General features: G+C 37.1%; 1 protein-coding gene and 1 long non-coding RNA gene across 10 annotated transcripts; one reads left to right on the forward strand and one right to left on the reverse strand.

Annotated features, from left to right (window-relative positions):
- The first annotated feature begins 956 nt into the window (after positions 1 to 956).
- Positions 957 to 12,092, forward strand: LOC113320898. Its single transcript, XR_003346345.1, has 3 exons — positions 957 to 1,231; positions 4,199 to 4,291; positions 11,368 to 12,092. It is a non-coding gene; the product is annotated as an uncharacterized LOC113320898 (long non-coding RNA).
- Positions 12,093 to 16,450: 4,358 nt separating this feature from the next.
- On the reverse strand, positions 16,451 to 20,493 carry LOC113321361. Of its 9 annotated transcripts, none has more exons than XM_026569267.1 (5): positions 19,812 to 20,493; positions 19,542 to 19,724; positions 19,419 to 19,459; positions 18,060 to 18,550; positions 16,451 to 17,972 (listed from the first exon to the last, which is right to left on the reverse strand). In XM_026569267.1, exon 5 carries the CDS (start codon positions 17,524 to 17,526, stop codon positions 16,705 to 16,707), a length of 822 nt encoding a protein of 273 aa, XP_026425052.1. In that variant the 5' UTR covers positions 17,527 to 17,972; positions 18,060 to 18,550; positions 19,419 to 19,459; positions 19,542 to 19,724; positions 19,812 to 20,493; the 3' UTR covers positions 16,451 to 16,704. The 9 variants fall into 9 exon arrangements, with proteins under 9 accessions (XP_026425052.1, XP_026425051.1, XP_026425053.1 ...); XM_026569266.1 differs by having other exon boundaries at positions 18,060 to 19,295; XM_026569268.1 differs by having other exon boundaries at positions 19,788 to 20,493.
- Between the last annotated feature and the right edge of the window lie 214 nt (positions 20,494 to 20,707).

Raw genomic sequence — 20,707 nt, forward strand, 5'->3', positions numbered from 1 at the left:
TCCTCCCTTCTTTGCAGCCTTGGTAAATATTACTCCTTAAAGCTGCCAGTTCTACCTCAACCACGTTGCATAATAAATGGCAGTGCAGCATTTTATAGTATACAATTAACTTTCGCAATAATGAAAGATCTGGGCATCTATTTACTCACACCTGGTATCCAATTTATTCACACCTGGTATCCAAATTAGAAGTCATTGAACCAGAAATGAGTTAATAGGATTTTCTCATAGAACTGAGATTTTTAGCAGTATAAATGACAGATCTCCACGCTCCAGAAATAAAATTCCCTTTGGCGGCATCTAAAGCTGATTGGTCAAAGGATTGTAGTATGCATACCTCTGCAAGAAGAAATACACAAAATAGAGTTAATCACAACAAAGTATCCTGATATTTACAACATTGCAGCAGCATGATTGATGCCTAATAATGCATATTTCCTAGGTTATTTTGTTTTCTTTTATCACATCCCAAGTGCTATAATATCTCATTTTATATTAAATTTTGTATTTTGCGCATTTTGTTCATTAACGGGTAATTTTGTCGGAATAATCTCAATTTATACTGTGTTGTAGGTGGTTGAGTAAATGGTGAACAATAGAGCAGTGGGTTGATATAAAGGAAGTGATTATAGAGGACCTGGTGGTACAACAAAGAAATGGCTCATCTAACTGTAGCCGTAAACATAATAGTTTTGGTGGCTTTGTGGCTTTAGCAAGGAAGATACATTTGGATGCAACTGGGCTTATGAATTCAGCTAAATAGAAGAGCTACTCAAAAGATCTGAAAGTCACCATTTGGAAAAAAGGGATACGGTCCATACGGGTCAAACTCTCGTATATTCAAGATTGGTGTTAGTGCCTAACACACAAGGGAACTCTTTTATCACCTTTACCAACTTCACTTCCAAGATCAGAACTAAAAAAGTCTTCTTTCTTATTCCACTCCACAACTGCACCCATTCCTTTATCCTCCGTGTACCAGACCATCACCGCCGACCTCTCTGTCTCCTTCTCTTTCAAGTTGTCAAGTACCTCCATCACCATCTTTTCCAAGATGTCTTCTTTGTACTCATTTTAAGCTAACCCTAGATAGCTATTATTTGAGGAAAAATAGGCTGACTAATTTTGCCTCCAAGAACTGCTAGAATGACAACTGAAGGTCTGAATTTCAAGCTCTCTACAGCATTCATTAGACAATAGGGTGGCTGTGTACAGAAGACATGCATCAGTGGTGAGTTTTATAAACATCAAATCCCTAATTTTCTAATTATACTTTATTGAAAATGGGATTGAGAATTGGGAAAATTTTGTATAAATAGGGGAGGCAGATATATATTGAAACTAAGCCCGGGTTAGCCGGTGCAATCTGCTATTGTTAGGTATAGGTTTAATTTAAATTTTACTTATGTTCTAAAAATCTCTGATAGGGTTGAGATGAAACCCCTAAATAATTAGAATTTCATGGTTTGATTTACCTGTTCTTCATGGGATTTTGAATGAGAAGCATGATTTAATTTCTGAATACTAGAAAATTACTTTCACCTTGTATGTGAAGCATCCATGGTAGTTGAAATAATCCTTTGTTATGTATTCAAGCTCTAAGTAAACTGATTTAGCTCAATTTGTGATTATATATGCCTTAAACAGATAGGTAATTCTAGGAAATGACATATTTTGCTGAGATTAAGTCATCATATTTGTTAGTGATTATATCACATCTTCAAGGTAGTTTGAGGCTAGCATCTCTGTAGCTCCTTTATTAAAAGAGAACTAGTATATTAAATCAGGAATTTCTATGCATATAGGTGGTGGATTCAAAGCCCTAGTTCATCTTTATTTTGCCTTTTAATATTGTTGCTTTAGTATAATCATCAATCCTATCCGTATCGACAAACAAAACTCCCTTTGTAACTCTTTTTTCTTTAATTAGTAATAGTAGAACTTAGATATTTAGCTTCGCATCGTTACAACTCCCTGTGGGATCGACCTGTGTTTGCCATATCTATGTTACAGACATTGTACGCTTGCAGTTTAATATTGTAGGTTTCTTTCTAAGACTACCGAGTTTTTGGCGTCGCTGCGGGGGACTCGGTAGCGGTGTAACTGACTTAAAAGTTTCACTTTACTGTTCTTAGTGTGTTTCTTGTATATATGTAGTTGTAGTTTTGGTTTTCTATTATCTGCATCTCAGTTAGGACATCTAGGTCATTGTCTTTCACCGTATTTGTCTAACTAAAAGTTCTCTGCATCTGTAGGCTGTATTTATGCTCCCTTAGATTTTATTTCTACTGTTATAGTATAACTTAGCTGCATCCTTTCATTCATTTGCATACTTTCAGTTCTTTTTGCTTCATATTTCGACTGCACCTTAGCATAATCAGCATTCATATGGCCCTGTAACAACTTAGCTGTAGATTTGTATTTCTAGCTTAATCTGAAAACTGCATCTTATTTCAGTGGGCTAGCTTAATCAAGTTTGGGTTTGTTTTTTATCCATAACTAGTTCTGCTCCGTCTGTTGTAGCTTTGTAGCCCTCATTGCTATAATCCTCTCATATCATGTTAGTGTAATCCATATGTTATATATCTTGCATCTTTTTCTGTAAGTCAGTCAGTCTACTTGCATTCTCATATCATTTCATTCTAAAATTTTTTGAAACTTGTAGCCTGTGTTGTTGTAATGTAGTTTAGTCAGTCCATTTGTTCACATATTTTGCATCATCTTAATTATTTTTATCTTTGCATCTTTAATATATATCTGCATATTGCATTTTGTAGCTTAGTTGTACTTCATTAGGATTCTTTTGTTTTGAAATTTGAGACATATTACCATCTGTGTATATCCATCAGTAAGTTTAGTTACAAAGAAATCTGTAGGATCATAGTGTGAAGCTGTTCATTAGCACTCTGTTAACACTTACTATTTCATTTAGCATTTAGCCTAACTTGAACTCGATCCTGCAAGGACTGATTTATCACATTTGAGCTGTTCATTCTGAAATTTTCAAGTTCTCCGTTGTGCTGACTTAATCTTGAGAAGCACTAAATGTTACATAGTTGTTGGAGTTTTTCTTTTGCTTGTTCTAGCATAACTCAGATTTTTCAGTTTCTGTCATACTAGATCTCTTCTATAAATACTTGTATTCTGTATTCTGTAATCTGCATCTGTTCAGTTAGATACTCTGCATTAGGGCTGCACATAACCGACTCGACCCGCCGACCCGACCCACACCCGTCTAAAAATACCCGTACCCGAACCGACCCACCTAGGTATGGGTCGACTATGGGTGAGGCACGTGAAAACCCACCGTATGTTGGGTCGGTTGCGGGTAGGAACTTCCTTCACCCGACCCGACCCACCAACCCGCCCAATATTCCCTAGCATGCTACCCCTTAGATTTTTTATCCTAGAATGAATCTCAGCCATTGGATTGAAAAAATAAAATACCTAACCCTAACTAAGCATCGCACTCGCAGCCCACACCTATCACTTCGGCCTCTTCTTCTCTCCTTCTCAGAGACAGAGTCACAGAGACTCTTCTTCCTTCGTCAATTCGTTGTTCTTGAATCTTGATTAGTGAACTGAAGGTATGAATCAACTTAAAACTTGTTCCCAACTAGTTGAACTCTATGTATTGTTGATTGTTCTTGACTTTCTAAATAAATCTAGGGATTCATTTGAAATTGATTTCAATTTCCCGCAAGATATAAAATATGACGGGTAACCCACCACCCGACCCCACCCAACCCGCCTTATTGTGGGTCGGGTGAAAAGCGACCCATTGTTATGGTGGGTCAGTTGCGGGTGAAAAGTTCAATTACCCACCAGCAGTGGGTCAGGTGGTGGGTGAGGCCAAACCCGACCCAACCCGACCCATGTGCAGCCCTACTCTGCATCATTAGCATAAAGTTTGATATAGGAGATAGTCTGCACTTTAGTGTTAATATTAGCTGTAGTAGTTAACATTTGCATGATAAATTACAAGTACGGAGTCTAGTTTTGTTGGTTAACTGTAGTTCATGTCATCGTCCTAGTGTAAAATACCAGCATTTTGTTTTTAAGTTTACTCTCCATGTAATATACCAGTCCCAGCATCCCTGCACTTCATATTGCAGGGTCTCTTTTCTGAAATTTTCAGTATTTGTTTGCTTTGGCTACATAAAACTGAGTACTGAAATTCTCTCTTTGAGATCAACAGGTACCTGGGATACTGCATTACAAACCAAAGGTGAGGAGAAAAAGATTGCGAGACAACCTGTTGGTTGTGCCTAAACCCGGTCACATACCGGCGGTATCGTGCCTCAACTTTAAAATTCTTGTCCTGAATGATATACCATCCTCGCATGCAAACTGAACTAGATACTCCATTATCAAACCCCTGCAACATAAAGTTTGAGAAACCTACTTGCTAGCTGAAGTTGTTATTTCACCGTGCTTATATCAATCTCTGCAAAAATATTGTGTCCGAGTGCATCCATCCATGAATTAGTACCGCATCTTCTTATGTCCTTGATTGTTTGAATTGTGATTTGCTTGGTTGACCGAGTGTTATAACATGTTAAATGGTATGTTTGCTGGATATGATTGTGTCTTTTAGAGATCAAACAAATCGTCTAGTTAGAAATTAGCGAGAGGACGTAGTTGAGATTCCTGTGTCTGTCGAGGAAAGACCTGACCAACCTGAGACAATGGGTGACGAGGTAATCCCACCCCGCAGTCTCAAGGACTATATGTACCCCCACGAGGACAAGACAACCCTCTTGCATTGTTCTACAAGAAACTGCTGGTCATTTTGAGTTAAAAGCGAGCACAATACATATGGTCCCTATGTTTCGAGGGGTTGATGCTGAAAACCCTTACCATCATGTGAGAGACTTTGAGGAGATTTGTGGGACTCTCAGATTCAATCAGTTGACAGAAGTGTCCCTGAAATTCCGTTTATTTCCTTTTTCTTTGAAGGAAAAAGCAAAATCTTGGCTATATGCTTTATGGCCTCAGTCTATTAGAAGTTCGGATGAACTTACGAAAGAATTTTTCAAAAAGTTCTTACCAAATCACAAAACAGCCACCATTCGTCAGGATATCAATAGTTTTGTTCAACTAGATGGTGAGACATTGTCCAAGTATTTAGAAAGGTTTAACGATTTGTCACTGCAATGTCCTCACCATGGTTTCGAACGATGGAGACTATCAACAATTCTATATAAAGGGTTGGATTTCGCCACTCGAACCTTGGTGAAATCTATGTGCAATGGTGAGTTCACAGATAAAAGTGCCGACGAGTCGTGGGCCTTCTTGCATGAAGTTGCCGAGAAAACTCAGCAATGGGAGTCTGATTGAGCACCTAGGAAGTCGACCATCAGGGGTAATGTTCATAAAATAGAGTCTGACTTTGAGGGTAATGCTAAAATATCATCATTGGTTAGGAAAGTTGAGGCTTTAGAACTAGAGAAAAGTGTGAAATCTGCTGCAACTACTTCTTGTAACCAAGTTGAGGTTTCTATTTGTGTTGCGTGTAATAGTTCTGATCATCTTGTTGATAACTGCCCACAATTGCATGCATTTCAAGATTCCAGACCTGAACAAGCTAATATTTTGTATCAAAAGCATGAGAATAACCCCTATTCTCAGACATATAACCCAGGGTGGAGAAACCACCCTAACTTTTCAAGGTCCAAGGGCCATGTACAAGGGGGGTGGAGAAACCACCCTAACTTTTCAAGGTCCAAGGGCCCTGTACGAGGGGGTACATCAGGAAATACACAAGGATATTCATATCCTAGAAACCCCCAAGTACAATCGCACACACAGTACCCTGTAGAGAAAATGCCTAGCTTTGATGATGGTGTAAACCAAATGAATCAAAATATTTTGCAATATCAGAAGATGAATGACCAAAAGTTTGCTAGTCTAGAACTTAAGTTGGCACAAATATGTGATGCTCTAAATGATAGGGAAAAGGGTATACTCCCTAGTCAACCTCAGCAAAATCCGAAAGGCACATTTCAGGAAAGTATGTTTACTTGTAATGAAACTGCACATGCTGTCACCAGTCTTCGTAGTGGTAAAATTGTTGATAACAATGTAGGTGTACCACAGACTAGTGAGTCTGAGTCAGACTCATCATTGCATACAACGCCACAAAAAACATCCATTGTAGAAAATGACTCTGAGCATGTTTTTAAATATAAAAATTCTACTGATGTTAATGTTTCCTTGCCAGCTAATGCTCATGTTTCTCTATTTCCTCAAAGGTTAGTGCAGCAGAAGAAAGGTACCCATTACAATGAGATGTTAGAGATGTTCAAACGAGTTAACATCAACATCCCATTTCTTGAAGAAATAAAGCAGATCCCTGCTTACGCTAAGTTCTTGAAAGATCTGTGCATACAAAAGAGAAAGCTTAATGTGCATAAGCGTGCCTTTCTTGCTGAACAGGTGAGTTTTGTCATTCAAAATAAGACTCCACCTAAGTTTAGAGACCCAGGTTGTCCCACAATAACTTGCATGATAGGTGACCATACGGTAAATAAGGCGTTACTGGACTTAGGGTCAAGTGTTAAACTACTGCCATATTCGGTGTATGTGCAGTTGGGTCTTGGAGAGTTAAAACCAACATCTATAACTCTGCAATTGGCGGACAGATCCGTCAAAGTGCCACGTGGTGTGGTAGAAGATGTTTTAATCAAGGTTGATAAGTTCTATTTTCCAGTGGACTTCATTGTATTAGATACTCAGCCTGTGCAAAACCCATACTGTCACATTCCTGTCATTTTATGACGTCCCTTCTTGGCGACGTCCAATGCAATCATTAACTGTCGTAATGGAGTGTTGAAATTATCGTTTGGTAACATGACTATGGAGTTGAATGTTTTTAATGCTAGCCAGCAACATTTAGATCTTGATGATGATAATGATGTGCATGAAATCAACATGATTGAAAGCTTGATTCAGGATTCGTTGTCTAGTAGCATGTCTGTTGACCCTTTGCATGCTTGTTTGAATAATTTTAATTTGGATATGTTTGATGATGAATACATAAGTAAAGTGAATTCGTTGCTTGAATATGCACCTCTCATGGACACCACTGTTGTAGTCTTAAATTTGCGGTAAATACGGATTCGATGCTCGGACTTGAATAGATTTAAAAACAAAAATATATACAAAATTTTCACAGGATCAAGAGATACTAGGACTCAGGATTTCACCAATTCTTATACTCATGCGATTCATGTATTTATTCTAAACAGTTATAGCTTCTAAACATCGACTCTTTATTTGCCAAAATAGATTTTAAAAATATTAAGTGTAAATCTTAAGCATGGCCTATCAAAAGGATTAGTCCCAAGCATAAACCATCAAATGAAATCACAAATAATTAAGAAAAAATCATAATTCAATTCATAATAATGCAAATAGTCATAAAAGAATTAAATAAAAAATTATTCATGCATAAAGAATGGTTTCCTCCATCATCCCAGTATTGGGGTTTAGATATTCATATAAATCACACACTCAACATATTAATTCAAAGCTCAAAGTGTGATTAAAAGAGTCAAAAGTTATAAAATAGTAGTTCTGAGACTCACAAAATTTGTCCAGAAAAGAACGATAGTACTCTGCTGCTGTTGTACAACGACAGATTGCTGCTGCTGCTTGCACTGTTGTTTTAAGACCCACATGGGCAAGTCGTTGTCACTGTTGATAAACGACTGTCTTCTGGAGTCTGTTCTTCGTGTTCTTCGTGCTCTTTAATGGCAGCAGCAGCAGCAGCAGAACTCCTCCTTCCTGCAGCTCCCGTTCTTCGCTCCTCTAGCCTCTCTCTGGTCTCTGCTCGACCCCAAAACTCTTCATCCCTCTTCTCTGACATAAAACCAACTATTTATAGGCTTTAAATCCCCTTGAAACTCGATCAAACCCCTTGGAAATCTCCATTATTCTTTACGGGTTGTTTGAAGAATAATCTTCTTCTTGTTGCGTTACAGGCTGTTTCTAGCTATTCTCTCGTCTCAAATATCTTCTAGGACTTTTACCCAACTGTTTTGATGTATATCCCACGCAAGATATCCCATAAATCTCTCAAACTAATCTCAAACCCTAAACAGAAACCGTGTGCACTGTCTTGACTTTGTGTGGATTTTATGACTTATCCAGTCCAATTAGATGGGTCTAATCGCTTCTAACAGGTCCCTTATGTCTTGTAGAGTCCGTGGGTACCAAATTTTACCATTGAATCGCCTCCTAGGTCGCTCAAATCCTTGATCCAAAACTGTTGACGCTGCTGCCTTTTTTCCCGCCAAAATCCAGTTTTGAAACTTTGAAGATGACCTCCCCCTATCCAGTTCCGGTGTCCCTTTAGTACATGCCCTTAAATGGGGTGACCCTTAGTAATTAGGTTACCCCTTATCCAAAGTGAGAGTACGTATAGTAATTTTCTCCCACGAGCGCAAAAACCACTTTTTAGCCAATTTCGCCGAAAAAGCTTATTTCTCCAAAAACACCTACAAAGACATAAAATAACCAAATAAGTACAAAATCGAGCACTAACAATATAAACAATTGGGACAAATTAGACACATAAATGCATCTATCAACCACCAAACGGAAAGTTAGAGTGGAGCCACTTCCACTCTCTGAATCCAAGTCTGTGCCTTCTCTTGTTGAACCACCAAAGATCGAACTGAAACCATTGCCTGATACTCTTAAATATGCATTTTTGGGATCCTCTAATACTTTTCCTGTAATCATTTCATCTGCCTTAGATATAGAACAGTAGAGTAAGATTTTAGAAGTACTTAAGGAGCATAAAGAAGCATTAGGATGGACCATCTCAGACCTTAAAGGCATAAGTCCCAATGTTTGCATGCATCATATAAATCTTGAAGAAAATGCTAAACCATCTAGGGAAATTCAGAGGAGACTCAATCCTAACATGAAAGAAGTTGTTAAGGGTGAGATTCTAAAACTTCTTGATGCGGGTATCATATACTCGATCTCAGATAGCAAATGGGTTAGTCCCATTCAGGTTGTGCCGAAAAAATCAGGTGTTACTGTAGTTCAAAATGATAAAGATGAGTTAGTTCCTTCCGAGTAACCACGGGGTGGCGAGTTTGCATTGATTATAGGAAGTTGAACACAGTAACAAGGAAAGACCACTTCCCTCTTCCATTCATAGACCAAATGCAAGAACGGTTGTCTAGGCATAGCTACTATTGTTTCTTAGATGGCTTTTCTGGTTACAAACAGATTCATATTGCACCAGAAGATCAGGAAAATACTACAGTTATATGTCCATTTGGAACGTCTGCTTATCGACGCATGCTCTTTGGGTTGTGTAAAGCACCCGCCACATTTCAACGTTGTATGATGAGCATTTTTCTGACATGATAGATAATTTCCTCGAGATCTTTATGGATGATTTCTCTGTGTTTTGATCTTCTTTTGATGAATGTTTGAACCATCTCACTCGTGTGCTGATTAGATGTAAAGAAAAAAATTTGGTTTTGAATTGGAAAAAGTGTCATTTTATGGTGAACTCAGGCATAGTTCTAGGACACATCATATCTGAAAAAGGCATAGAAGTAGATAAAGCTAAAGTTGACCTCATTCAACACTTTCCGCAACCTCGATCTTTGAGGGAGGTTAGATCATTTTTAGGCCATGCTGGTTTCTACCGTAGATTCATTAAGGATTTCGGTAAGATCTCAAGGCCATTGTGTAATCTACTTGGTAAAGATGTTGCATTTGTGTTTGATGATGCTTGTGTGCGTGCATGGGAAGAACTCAAAACTCTTCTAATTTCAACCCCTATAGTCCGACCACCTAACTGAAAATTGCCATTTGAAATCATGTGTGACGCATCTGATTTTGCTGTTGGTGCTGTTTTAGGATAGCGCGTCGATAGACTTCCATATGTGATATATTATGCTAGAAAGACTCTTAATGATGCTCAACTTAACTATAAAACTACTGAGAAATAGTTGCTTGTTGTTGTTTTTGCATTTGACAAGTTCAGGTTGTACTTGATAGGGTCTAAGGTCATCATATACACTGATCATGCTGCCCTGAAATTCCTTCTTTCTAAGAAGGACGCTAAAGCTCGTCTCATCCGATGGATATTGTTATTGCAGGAATTCAATCTCGAAATTCGAGATAAGAAAGGTTCTGAGAATGTGGTTGTCGATCACTTGTCTAGATTAAATGTTGAGTCTTTAGATGAGTTCGTGCATATTAGAGAGTCTTTTCCTGATGAACAATTAATGCTTGTGTCTGAGTATCCTTGGTTTGCTGACATTGTGAACTATCTTTCCACGGGAAGAATGCCTTCGTATTGGTCTAGACAAGACCGTTCTAAGTTCTTGGCTGAAGTTAAATACTTCTTTTGGGATGACCCATACCTGTTTAAGTACTGCCCGGACCAAATCATTAGGAAATGTGTCCCCAACAATGAACAAAAAGATGTGATATCTTTTTGTCACAACCAAGCATGTGGTGGCCATTTCAGTGCCAAGAAGACTGCTGCAAAAGTCTTGCAGAGTGGGTTTTATTGGCCATCTTTATTCAAAGACTGTCATGCTTATTGTATTGCTTGTGAACGTTGTCAGAAACTAGGAAGTATATCCAAGAGAAACATGATGCCATTGCACCCTATTCTGATTGTTGAACTATTTGATGTTTGGGGAATTGACTTCATGGGTCCATTTCATAATTCTGAAGGTAAATTGTATATCCTTGTCGTAGTTGATTATGTTTCTAAGTGGGTAGAAGTAATTGCAACCAAAACAAATGACCATTAGGTGGTACTTTCGTTCTTAAAAGAAAACATATTTTCTCGTTTTGGCACCCCTAGAGCTCTAATCAGTGATGGTGGTTCACATTTTTGCAATAGATCTACGCAAGTATGGTGTAACTCATAAAGTCGCAACCCCATACCATCCACAGACCAGTGGCCAAGTAGAAGTTTCTAATAGGGAGATTAAGCACATTCTAGAAAAGACGGTTAACCCGTCTAGTAAAGATTGTCTTTAAGATTGAATGATGCTTTATGGGCCTATATAACAACATATAAAACCCCTATTGGCATGTCTCCGTACAGACTTGTGTTTGGAAAACCTTGTCATTTACCTGTTGAACTAGAACATCAAGCATATTGGGCAGTTAAGAAACTTAACTTTTCTCTTGATAAGGTAAGTACCCAACGGAAACTCCAACTCAACGAGTTGGAAGAACTGAGGAATGATGCTTATGACAATGCAAAGATGTATAAAGAAAGAATGAAGGTGTTCCATGACAAGCGCATTTTGCACAAGTCATTCACGCTTGTCCAGAAAGTTTTATTGTACAACTCACGTCTGCATCTTTTTCCAGGTAAATGGCGTTCTAGATGGGCAGGCGCGTTCATGGTACGAACAATATTCCCTCATGGATCTATAGAACTCGAAGACGTAGCAACTAAGAACGTCTTCAAGGTCAATGGGCAGAGACTGAAGCCGTTCCTTGAACCAATTCCATCCGAAATTGAAACAACTGATCTTGCAGATCCCATCTATGTGGACTTAAGTGGTTCACCCTTGTACATACCAGGTTTAGAATTCCATTTTATGTCTTTTGCTTTCTTTCGGTTTCAGTTTGATATCCTAGTTTTTGCTGCATAATCTCTGTTTTTTGTGATATCTACCTTGCTGCTCAACTATTTTGTTTGGCAACACTTTTTGGATCTGGTACTCTCTAACCTTTCATGAACTTCATGAACTTCATGGCATGTTATAATTTGTGAATCCTTAGAAACATTAAGGACACTGTTTAACATAGGTTTGGGGGTACAAGTAGATATCACGTGAATTTTGTAGCGTTTTGGTATGTTTGAATCTTGTGAATAGATAACATATTAAAAAAAAATGAATGAAAAATGAAAAACGGAGCTCATTTACCTTGATCTGTGATACCTGTGCATGATATAATATCTAGATGATGAAGCACCCCTGATTCTAGCACAATTCACATGTGATTTAGAAACTTTGCACATGCACGATCAACCAAGTGTGTATAGCGTCGGTGTTTCATAGGTTAAGTAGGCTGCCAATCATCTAGAATACCGAATGAGACTTGACTAGCTTGTTCTTTGGTTGGCTGGGATACAAGATGGAGGATACGTTAAGAAACGCAACCATTGAATTTGACCGGGTGCATCGAAAAGGGTTGCCTCTTGCTAAAAGTGTCATGTAATGTATTTTTGAGCTTTTGTGTAAAGCTGTTGTGTCATTATGTGTTTGTATTTCTTATTATTGCAAAGTCAGATGAAAATTCAGTTGAAAAGTCAGTTATCAAAAAGAAAAGAAAATCCAAAAAAAAAAAAGTACTCAATGTTTATTATGTTCTATTTCAGTAAAATTGTTAAAGTATCTCTCTCTCCTCAAAACGAGAGTAGTCAATGTAAATATGCAGTCAATGTGATATGTTGTTTTATGTTGTAAATGGTCTTGTAATATGCAAGGAGGGCGTAGCCATCGATGTAAAATGCTGGTAAGCTGAAATATCACCAACTCTTAGGTGAACATTCACAATTCTCGTAAAGCCGAACAACTAGCTTGGCTTTGAATTCAGTTTTTAGCCTAAAAACTATCTCCTAGCGATTGGCAGTCATAACTTTCTAGAGTAAATCATTCTCTATGCATGTCTAAGGAAGACACACTTTACACTCTTATCACATGTCCTTAGTTGTTGCAGTGCTAGAATTGTGCCTTTGAAAGCTAGATTGACATATCCATTTGTTGTGAGCTAAATCTGATTGCAGGCATCACTTTCATGGAATCTGAGCTTATATTTCTTAGTTTTTTGTTTTACTCGAGGTCGATCAAAATTCAGGTTTGGGGGTGTGATCGGTGCCTAATAATGCATATTTCTAGATCATTTTGTTGTCTTTTATCACATCCCAAGTGTTATAATATCTCATTTTATATCAAATCTTATATTTTGCACATTTTGTTCATTAGCAGGTAATTTTGTCGGAATAATCTCAGTTTATACTGTGTTGTAGGTGGTTGAGTAAATGGTGAACAATAGAGCAATGGGTTGATATAAAAGAAGTGATTAGAGAGGACCTGGTGGTACAACAGAGAAATGGCTCATCTAACTATAGTCGTAAACATAATAGTTTTGATGGCTTTGTGACTTTATCAAGGAAGATATATTTGGATGCAGATGGGCTTATAAATTCAGCTAAATAGAAGAGCTACTCAAAAGATCCGAAAGTCACCATTTGGAAACATAGATACGGTCCATACGGGTCAAACTCTCATATATTCAAGGTTGGTGTTAGTGCCTAACATACAAAGGAACTCTTTTATCACCTTTACCAACTTCACTTCCAAGATCAGAACTAAAAAAAATCTTCTTTCTTACTCCACCCAACAATTGCACCCATTCCTTTATCCTATGTGTACCAGACCATCACCGCCGACCTCTCTGTCTCCTTCTCTTTCAAGTTGTCAAGTACCTCCATCACCATCTTTTCCAAGATGTCTTCTTTGTACCCATTTTAAGCTAACCCTAGATAGCTATTATTTGAGGAAAAATAGGCTGGCTAATTTTGTCTCCAAGAGCTGCTAGAATGACAACTGAAGGTCTGAATTTCAAGCTCTCTGCAACATTCATTAGACAATAGGGTGGCTGTGTACATAAGACATGCATCAGTGGTAAGTTTTGTAAACATCAAATCCCTAATTTTCTAATTATACTTTATTGAAAATGGGATTGAGAATTGGGAAAATTTTGTATAAATAGGGGAGGAAGATGTATATTGAAACTAAGCCCGGGTTAGCGGTGCAATCTGCTATTGTTAGGTTTAGGTTTAATTTCAATTTTACTTATGTTCTAAAAATCTCTGTTAGGGTTGAGATGAAACCCCTAAATAATTAGAATTTCATGGTTTGATTTACTTGTTCTTCATGGGATTTTGAATGAGAAGCATGATTTAATTTCTGAATACTAGCAAATTACTTTCACCTTGTATGTGAAACATCCATGGTAGTTGAAATAATCCTTTGTCATGTATTCAAGCTCTAAGTAAACTGATTTAGCTCAATTTGTGATTATTTATGCCTTAAACAGATAGGTAATTCTAGGAATTGACATATTTTGCTGAGATTAAGTCATCATATTTGTTAGTGATTATATCACATCTTCAAGGTAGTTTGAGGCTAGCATATATATAGCTCCTTGATTAAAAGAGAACTAGTATATCAAATCAGGAATTTGTATGCATATAGGTGGTGGATTCAAAGCTCTAGTTCATCTTTATTTTGCCATTTAATATTGTTGCTTTAGTATAATCATCGATCCTAGCCGTATCGGCAAACAAAACCCCATTTGTTAACTCTTTTGTCTTTAATTAGTGATAGTAGAACTTAGAAATTTAGCTTCGTATCGTTACAATTTTCTGTGGAATCGACCTGTATTTCCCATATCTATATTATAGACACTGTGCGGTTGCAGTTTAATATTGTAGGTTTCTTTCCAGGCCTACCACAGCATGCTCTTATGGGTATGGACTTTATGTTAAAAAGATGAAATGATTCCTTTGCTCCGATTTGTTACAAAGTCTTTCATTTTTTTTTGTTCTTTTTTTTTTGTTGCTATTATGGTTTTTGAGAAACTCAAATTAGGATATACGAAACAAAATATACTTTGCAAGAAGTATAGTCTAGTAAAGACAAAAGAACATCCAAAGCATGACGGTAAGTAAGTCCTATGTATCATTCTCACCATGCCATTTTGTCATTGCTTACTGCCCCCCATGTGACCAGCTTTATCAATGAACAATCAATCACAAATTAAACAATGCCCTCTTCTTCATCACACTCTCCTCCTCTTTATGTACTGTCTCTATAATATCCATGTGATGCATATGTGGACTTATGCTATCTCTAAAATGTTATGAAAACAAAATTTAATTAGACGATAAATACAATTTGGATAATCAATCCACACCCTGTCCTGGACTACACATGCAAGAGAGAATAGAATCCAAAGTCCCATTTTAAATATATAGTTACTCGTAGTTAAAAAATATTTTGTGTTTTCTTAAAATTATCTGGTTTCGCTATCTTAATATCAGAATCGGGATTTAATCTAGATGATCCTTTTTGGTCTTCAATCCGAGAAATCTTTAGAATAGTGAAATTGTCAGATTATTACTGATAGACTTGAGATATTCGTACTTTCGCAGCACAAATATATGTTGGTTACCCGAAAAAGTGAAGCTGGGCTCTAAACTGTCCGTTGTGCGCACCAACCTGCTTTCGTTTCCCCAATTCAATTTCAACCATATGATTGAGGGTCTTTTCTGCTTCAATTTTGGCAACCTAGATTTGATGGTCGAATACAATGAAATATATTTATGCAGTGACCCATCAATTTGGGCAGCCTGGATACTTAACACATTTATTTCTAAGTATAGTTACCTGAATAATTCTTTGTGGATTTGTTTCAAGCATCAATTGTTCCTGAATGGCCGCCTCAGGTGAGAAATCAAAGTACGGATGAGCTTTGACCTTGGAGTTTATTCTTCAGCTAAAACAACATAAGGCAAAGGTTTCAGTTATCTCGACAATAAGTTGTTGCACCTGCAAATGAAAAACAAAACATACATTATAAATATATGTCTCGATAAATGGCATGGATTAATTTAAAGTCCATTCAGGTAGTCTACTTACCTCTACTTCTCTTTGTGTCTGCTAGATGACAAATAAGAAATTGTTTATCTAATAATGTGTAAGTTAAAATGTTTTTTATCCCCTATCCATAATGATTATGTCAAAGCAGAAAATTTTCTACAAATTGGTTTTCCTGGTCGAACTCTTTCCTTTTACACCCACCAAGCACATCCCCTGGAATCTAAAGTTACACAAATTGGTGTTGCTAGCAAATCCCCTGCTAAGGCCTATTCCTATGCACATGCCAAAACATGATATTTGGCATATATGCACCCACTATGGGTAAGCCAAACTGCCAAACTCATATGCCAATATGTTTTTCCTGGCATATAGACATACACGACAGAGTTTCCATCGAGCGATAGAGTCTCGGTTGCTCGATGGTCAATTTATCTCTCGATGGTCATTAACTCGACAGCGATAGTCAAGCTGTCGCTCGCTCCTATGATAATCGCTCATAAGATCTTCATCTAACGGCTACCATTTCCCCTCCTATAAATACCCAATTCCAACCCAACTTCAAATTCATTTCACTATGCCTAGTGCTCGCATAACCGAAGTTGATTTTACTCCAAAGGAAGATGTTTTTCAAATTCATGTGCAGGGATTCAAATTATAAGTATCGTGTTATGCAATCAAGGTTAATTTTTAATGAAATGTAAAATTAGTTTCAATCTGAATATTAATTTAAAATATAGTTTCCATTAATTATTAATCTAAAAGATAGTTTCCATTAATTTAAAAAAACAAAATTACATTTCACATTTCAACTACAAGATTACATTTAAACTACTCATTTCCTTGTCCATTTCCTCCCTGACCAAAGATCCAATTGTCTGCATTTTCTGGATCCATAGATTTGTTCAAAAAATTAGTTATGGTGCCGTTTGAGTTTCACTTGGTGCTTGAGTCTCATCCGAATCAACATAACCTTGATAATCAATGGGATGAGGGGATATGGGAACATGATACAATCTTAAAATACGTGTTGTTAATATTGTTGCTGGAATGGTTGAAATGATGATGAGGTTGAGGCAATTGGGGTATACAAATTCGTTTTCCTAACTACTTCCATGTTCACACCACCACCTGGAGTCATTATGTCAGTTTGCAAATGACTAAACATACGTGTAGGAGTTGTATCCAAGCCAATGTTTTCTTCAACACCACGTACTCCTTGACTATCTAACACCATGTTTGGGGTTGAACTTTCTGGTACCTCCTCCATAGGACGACGTCTCAATCTTCTTTCACTTCTTTCACGACTTTGCTGACTTCCACGACTTTGCTGACTTCCACCTGGACTCATTCCTCTACCAGCTCCTGTAACACCAGGACTCATTCTCCTACTACTACCTGAACCATCATTACCCTCAAGTCCTTGACTCATCTCAAACATCATGCTTTCCCTCAATTTTTTCATCTCATCCAAGTGCATACTCTGAAATCCCTGAAATAGAGCCTCAAAATCATTCAACCGGGTCTGATACTGCAACTCTGTACCATTGACCCCGAAGTATGGATAAGTCCGAGTAGGTGCACTAGAAACAATTGGATAAGTAACAATCTCTCCAGATGTGTTGGATATAGTCTTTACTTCCCAAAAAAATGGTGGCATGTTTGATGATGTACTTTGAGAAGGATATGCAAATGCGTCACCCGTCTTTGATGGAGGTTGGGAAGGAAGAAATTCATTGTCAAGTGGCAACCTACCTAAAGCTGGAAAATCCATCCGACCCAAACTTTGCGGTTGCATAGCAATATTTGGCTTAAAAATAGTTTTATACCAAGATAGGTACTCATTTTTGTCCATCGGCTCCTGGATCAATTCATCAGCTTCTTGCCAATGATGACCTTTCCTTATCAATTTGAAGTAATCGTCTGCTGAAACATCTGAACTGGGATAAGGGTTGACAGCTATTACTGATCTTCATTTCAACAGAAGAAGATGTCTTTCACCATAATACCAAACACCCTTCTCAGAAATAGGGTTGTATAACACCATCCTTGTAAGGCTTAACTGTACCATTCTCTGACCTAGTTCTTATTGGAACTCAGGTATTGCTTCATATGGCTGGGAGACAAGGTTATGGCTTGTTCTACTTAACGGTTGAATCTTATGAACAATAACAACATGTTGACCATCTTCAACCTGTGCAGCTTCCCAATTCTCAGAATCATACTTCCGTATGATCGGAAATACATTGGTATGATTCTTAAGACAAGGTTCCGAAACACGAAATATGTATACCACCAATACTGAAAATAATAACATTCAACAGGTTAATAAGTTTTCCATATGAAAATGACAAATAAATACATAATGTGAAAAATATTTTTTCTTACCTCCAGAACTCCCCAAAAAGCATTAAAACTATCTTTATCACACGTCGAGTTATCACCGAGGGCCATATAAATCTTTAATAAAATCGCAGACCCCCAATCATATGTTGGTGCTTGCTTTAAATATTCTAATGCTTCGAGAAACCCAATTAACACTACCGAGCTAGCATATGGAAACAGACATTGGCCTAGTGTGCACAATACAAACAGACGTTCTAGCTCCTCATAATGGTCGGGGATCAAATATTCATTACCAGCTGCCCTGTTTTCATTCATTTTCCTAGCATAACGCTGGAGAAAACTTTTCAACCCAGCCACCTTTAACCCCTGAGCTTTTCTTTGTCTATATGAATTATTTCCTTCTAATTCATTTGAATATAAAGGAAGTCTTTGTTTCCATCTACCGTCTGATAACCAATTTAGTCTGTTAAATGGTAGTAACTTTCCTTGGCATGGAATTCCCGTTAACATGTATAAATCTATCGGTGTAACTCCTATTAACAATAATTATTCATAATTAGAATTTGTTGATTTTTATGAAACAAAACACATAATCTAAAAATTAAATTACTAGAAAATACTGATTTATCGCATTCAAAGTCCTTGAAAAAGAACGTGTTTGTAGTCTTCGACCATCGTTCTAATATAACTTGAACACCTTGAGTCTTGTGGTTTCTAGGTTTTATTTAATGTAGATGTCGCCAAGGATACCTTCTAACTCTCTCTTGAACAACATGGGGAAGTAATTGAAAAATTGTACGTAACTCAGTCCATCCACCTCTTAGAGTTATCGAGTTAGATCGCTCCTCATGATCAGAAAAGTGATTGGAGAATATACCTTCACCGGCTACTTGTCTAACATTACTAAACTCATAATTTGTATCCACAACAAAACTTACTCCACTGCCTGGGGTACTAGTACATCCTTTCGTTTTTCTGTTTCTTTTTCTTCTCTCCATATTTGTTTAAGAAAATCAAAAGATAATCGTTTAAGTTTAGAACAGAAGTTTAAGAAAATCAGTGGTTTTGAGAAGAAGAATTGAGAAGAATTGAGAGGATAGGCGCGGTATTTATAGGCGTTAGAAACTCGAATGGTGGCGATATTGATTATAACGTCAGCGATGGAGTCAATTTCGAGCGATATTAACAATATCTCCAGCGATAAAGACTTTATCGCTCGCTAGAAATTCGGTCGCTCCGTGGTTTTCCCATAGTGGCGAAGATGGTTTTCCATGCTACCTGGTATGCCAAACACCATTTTTTTTGCATGTGGATAAGAATAGGCCTAAGAATCATTTATACTTTATTTCATATGCATTAGTCAATAACTACAACTTAAAACTGCCAAAACCGAATACCTACCTTCATGGCACTTGGATGGACAACAATGCGCATCCATATAACTATCACAAATTCCACCCAAACTAATAATATCAGATAATATCAGTGACATGTCAAAAAAAACACATTGGGTTGGAGCTTCACCTTAAGATCAAATTAAGTGGTACGGTCTTGAACTCTTGATGACTTTTTCCACTCATTCCCTTAACTCTTTGTGTTAGGTCGCACTCAAGGCGCTCTTAGTTTCGCATGATCAACAAAACTAAGCCATCCATCCAAGAAATCCGCCATTCATCACTTCTTGAGCCCCATGTGCATCTTCTTTAGCTGCATAATACTGAGTAAGAAAATGAACAAAAAATGCAAACCACAATGAAAAGAAAAACCAACCTGGCTGGGGAGAAAGATCTAGACCTTGGATGAATCACGTGGTTTCTTGCGTACCATCCTCAGAATCAACTGAAGAAGGTACCGAACATAAAAAGTAACCCTTTCATCACAACCATGGGTAACCCAAAAACCCAAGTATTCCAAACAGATGATAGCGTAAATTTCCTCTTGATAAAAACAAAGAATTGGGGCACTGACAGAAAATTCCCATCTTAGATCAGATTGTAAAACAACGTAGAACAGTTTATAAACAATTGATATCGAAATCTAAGAAACAAAACCCTAATCAAATTAACCAATTGCAAAATCTTTGTAGGCATAGAAAATCAATTCCTCTATAGACAAACAATGGCAGTCAGAAATTAACCGTTGGACCATTGCACATAAATCATCTTCAAGAAATACATACGCCATATAAACTACAGAAGGTGATGAGATATATACACAGTTAATTTTATATGCAGAGGTGATTACAGCTTTTCGACAATGAACTTGGTCAAATAACACGTTAGAAATGTCGATGGCACAGATCAAAGAGATAATTCATTACCACAAAGCAAATGAAATCTTTAAAACACCCATTGTTGGAATAAAACAAAAATCAAACACAAATCAAAGAGGAAAGCAAAGCTCTAGGATTTCTGTGAAGAGAAGAAAGAAACGGAATCGCAAAAATAAAACCAAAATATACATGGTTACCGCAGAACCTACGTGAAGAAATAAATTTATACTTCCGAAATTAGCTAAATACTTATGTAAAAATTTAAGAAAATTCCTGTAAATAGTTTGTTTAAAAATACTAATTCTTATCACCTAAATTTGACATAAAAACTTCGGAAATAATGATCATCCATACTTATAATAGGAAATAATGATCATCCATACTTATAATAGGAAACCATATTTAATAAGAATGGTAA

This window comes from Papaver somniferum, chromosome 11, assembly GCF_003573695.1.
Source record: "Papaver somniferum cultivar HN1 chromosome 11, ASM357369v1, whole genome shotgun sequence".
In the NCBI taxonomy this organism is placed as follows: domain Eukaryota; kingdom Viridiplantae; phylum Streptophyta; class Magnoliopsida; order Ranunculales; family Papaveraceae; genus Papaver; species Papaver somniferum.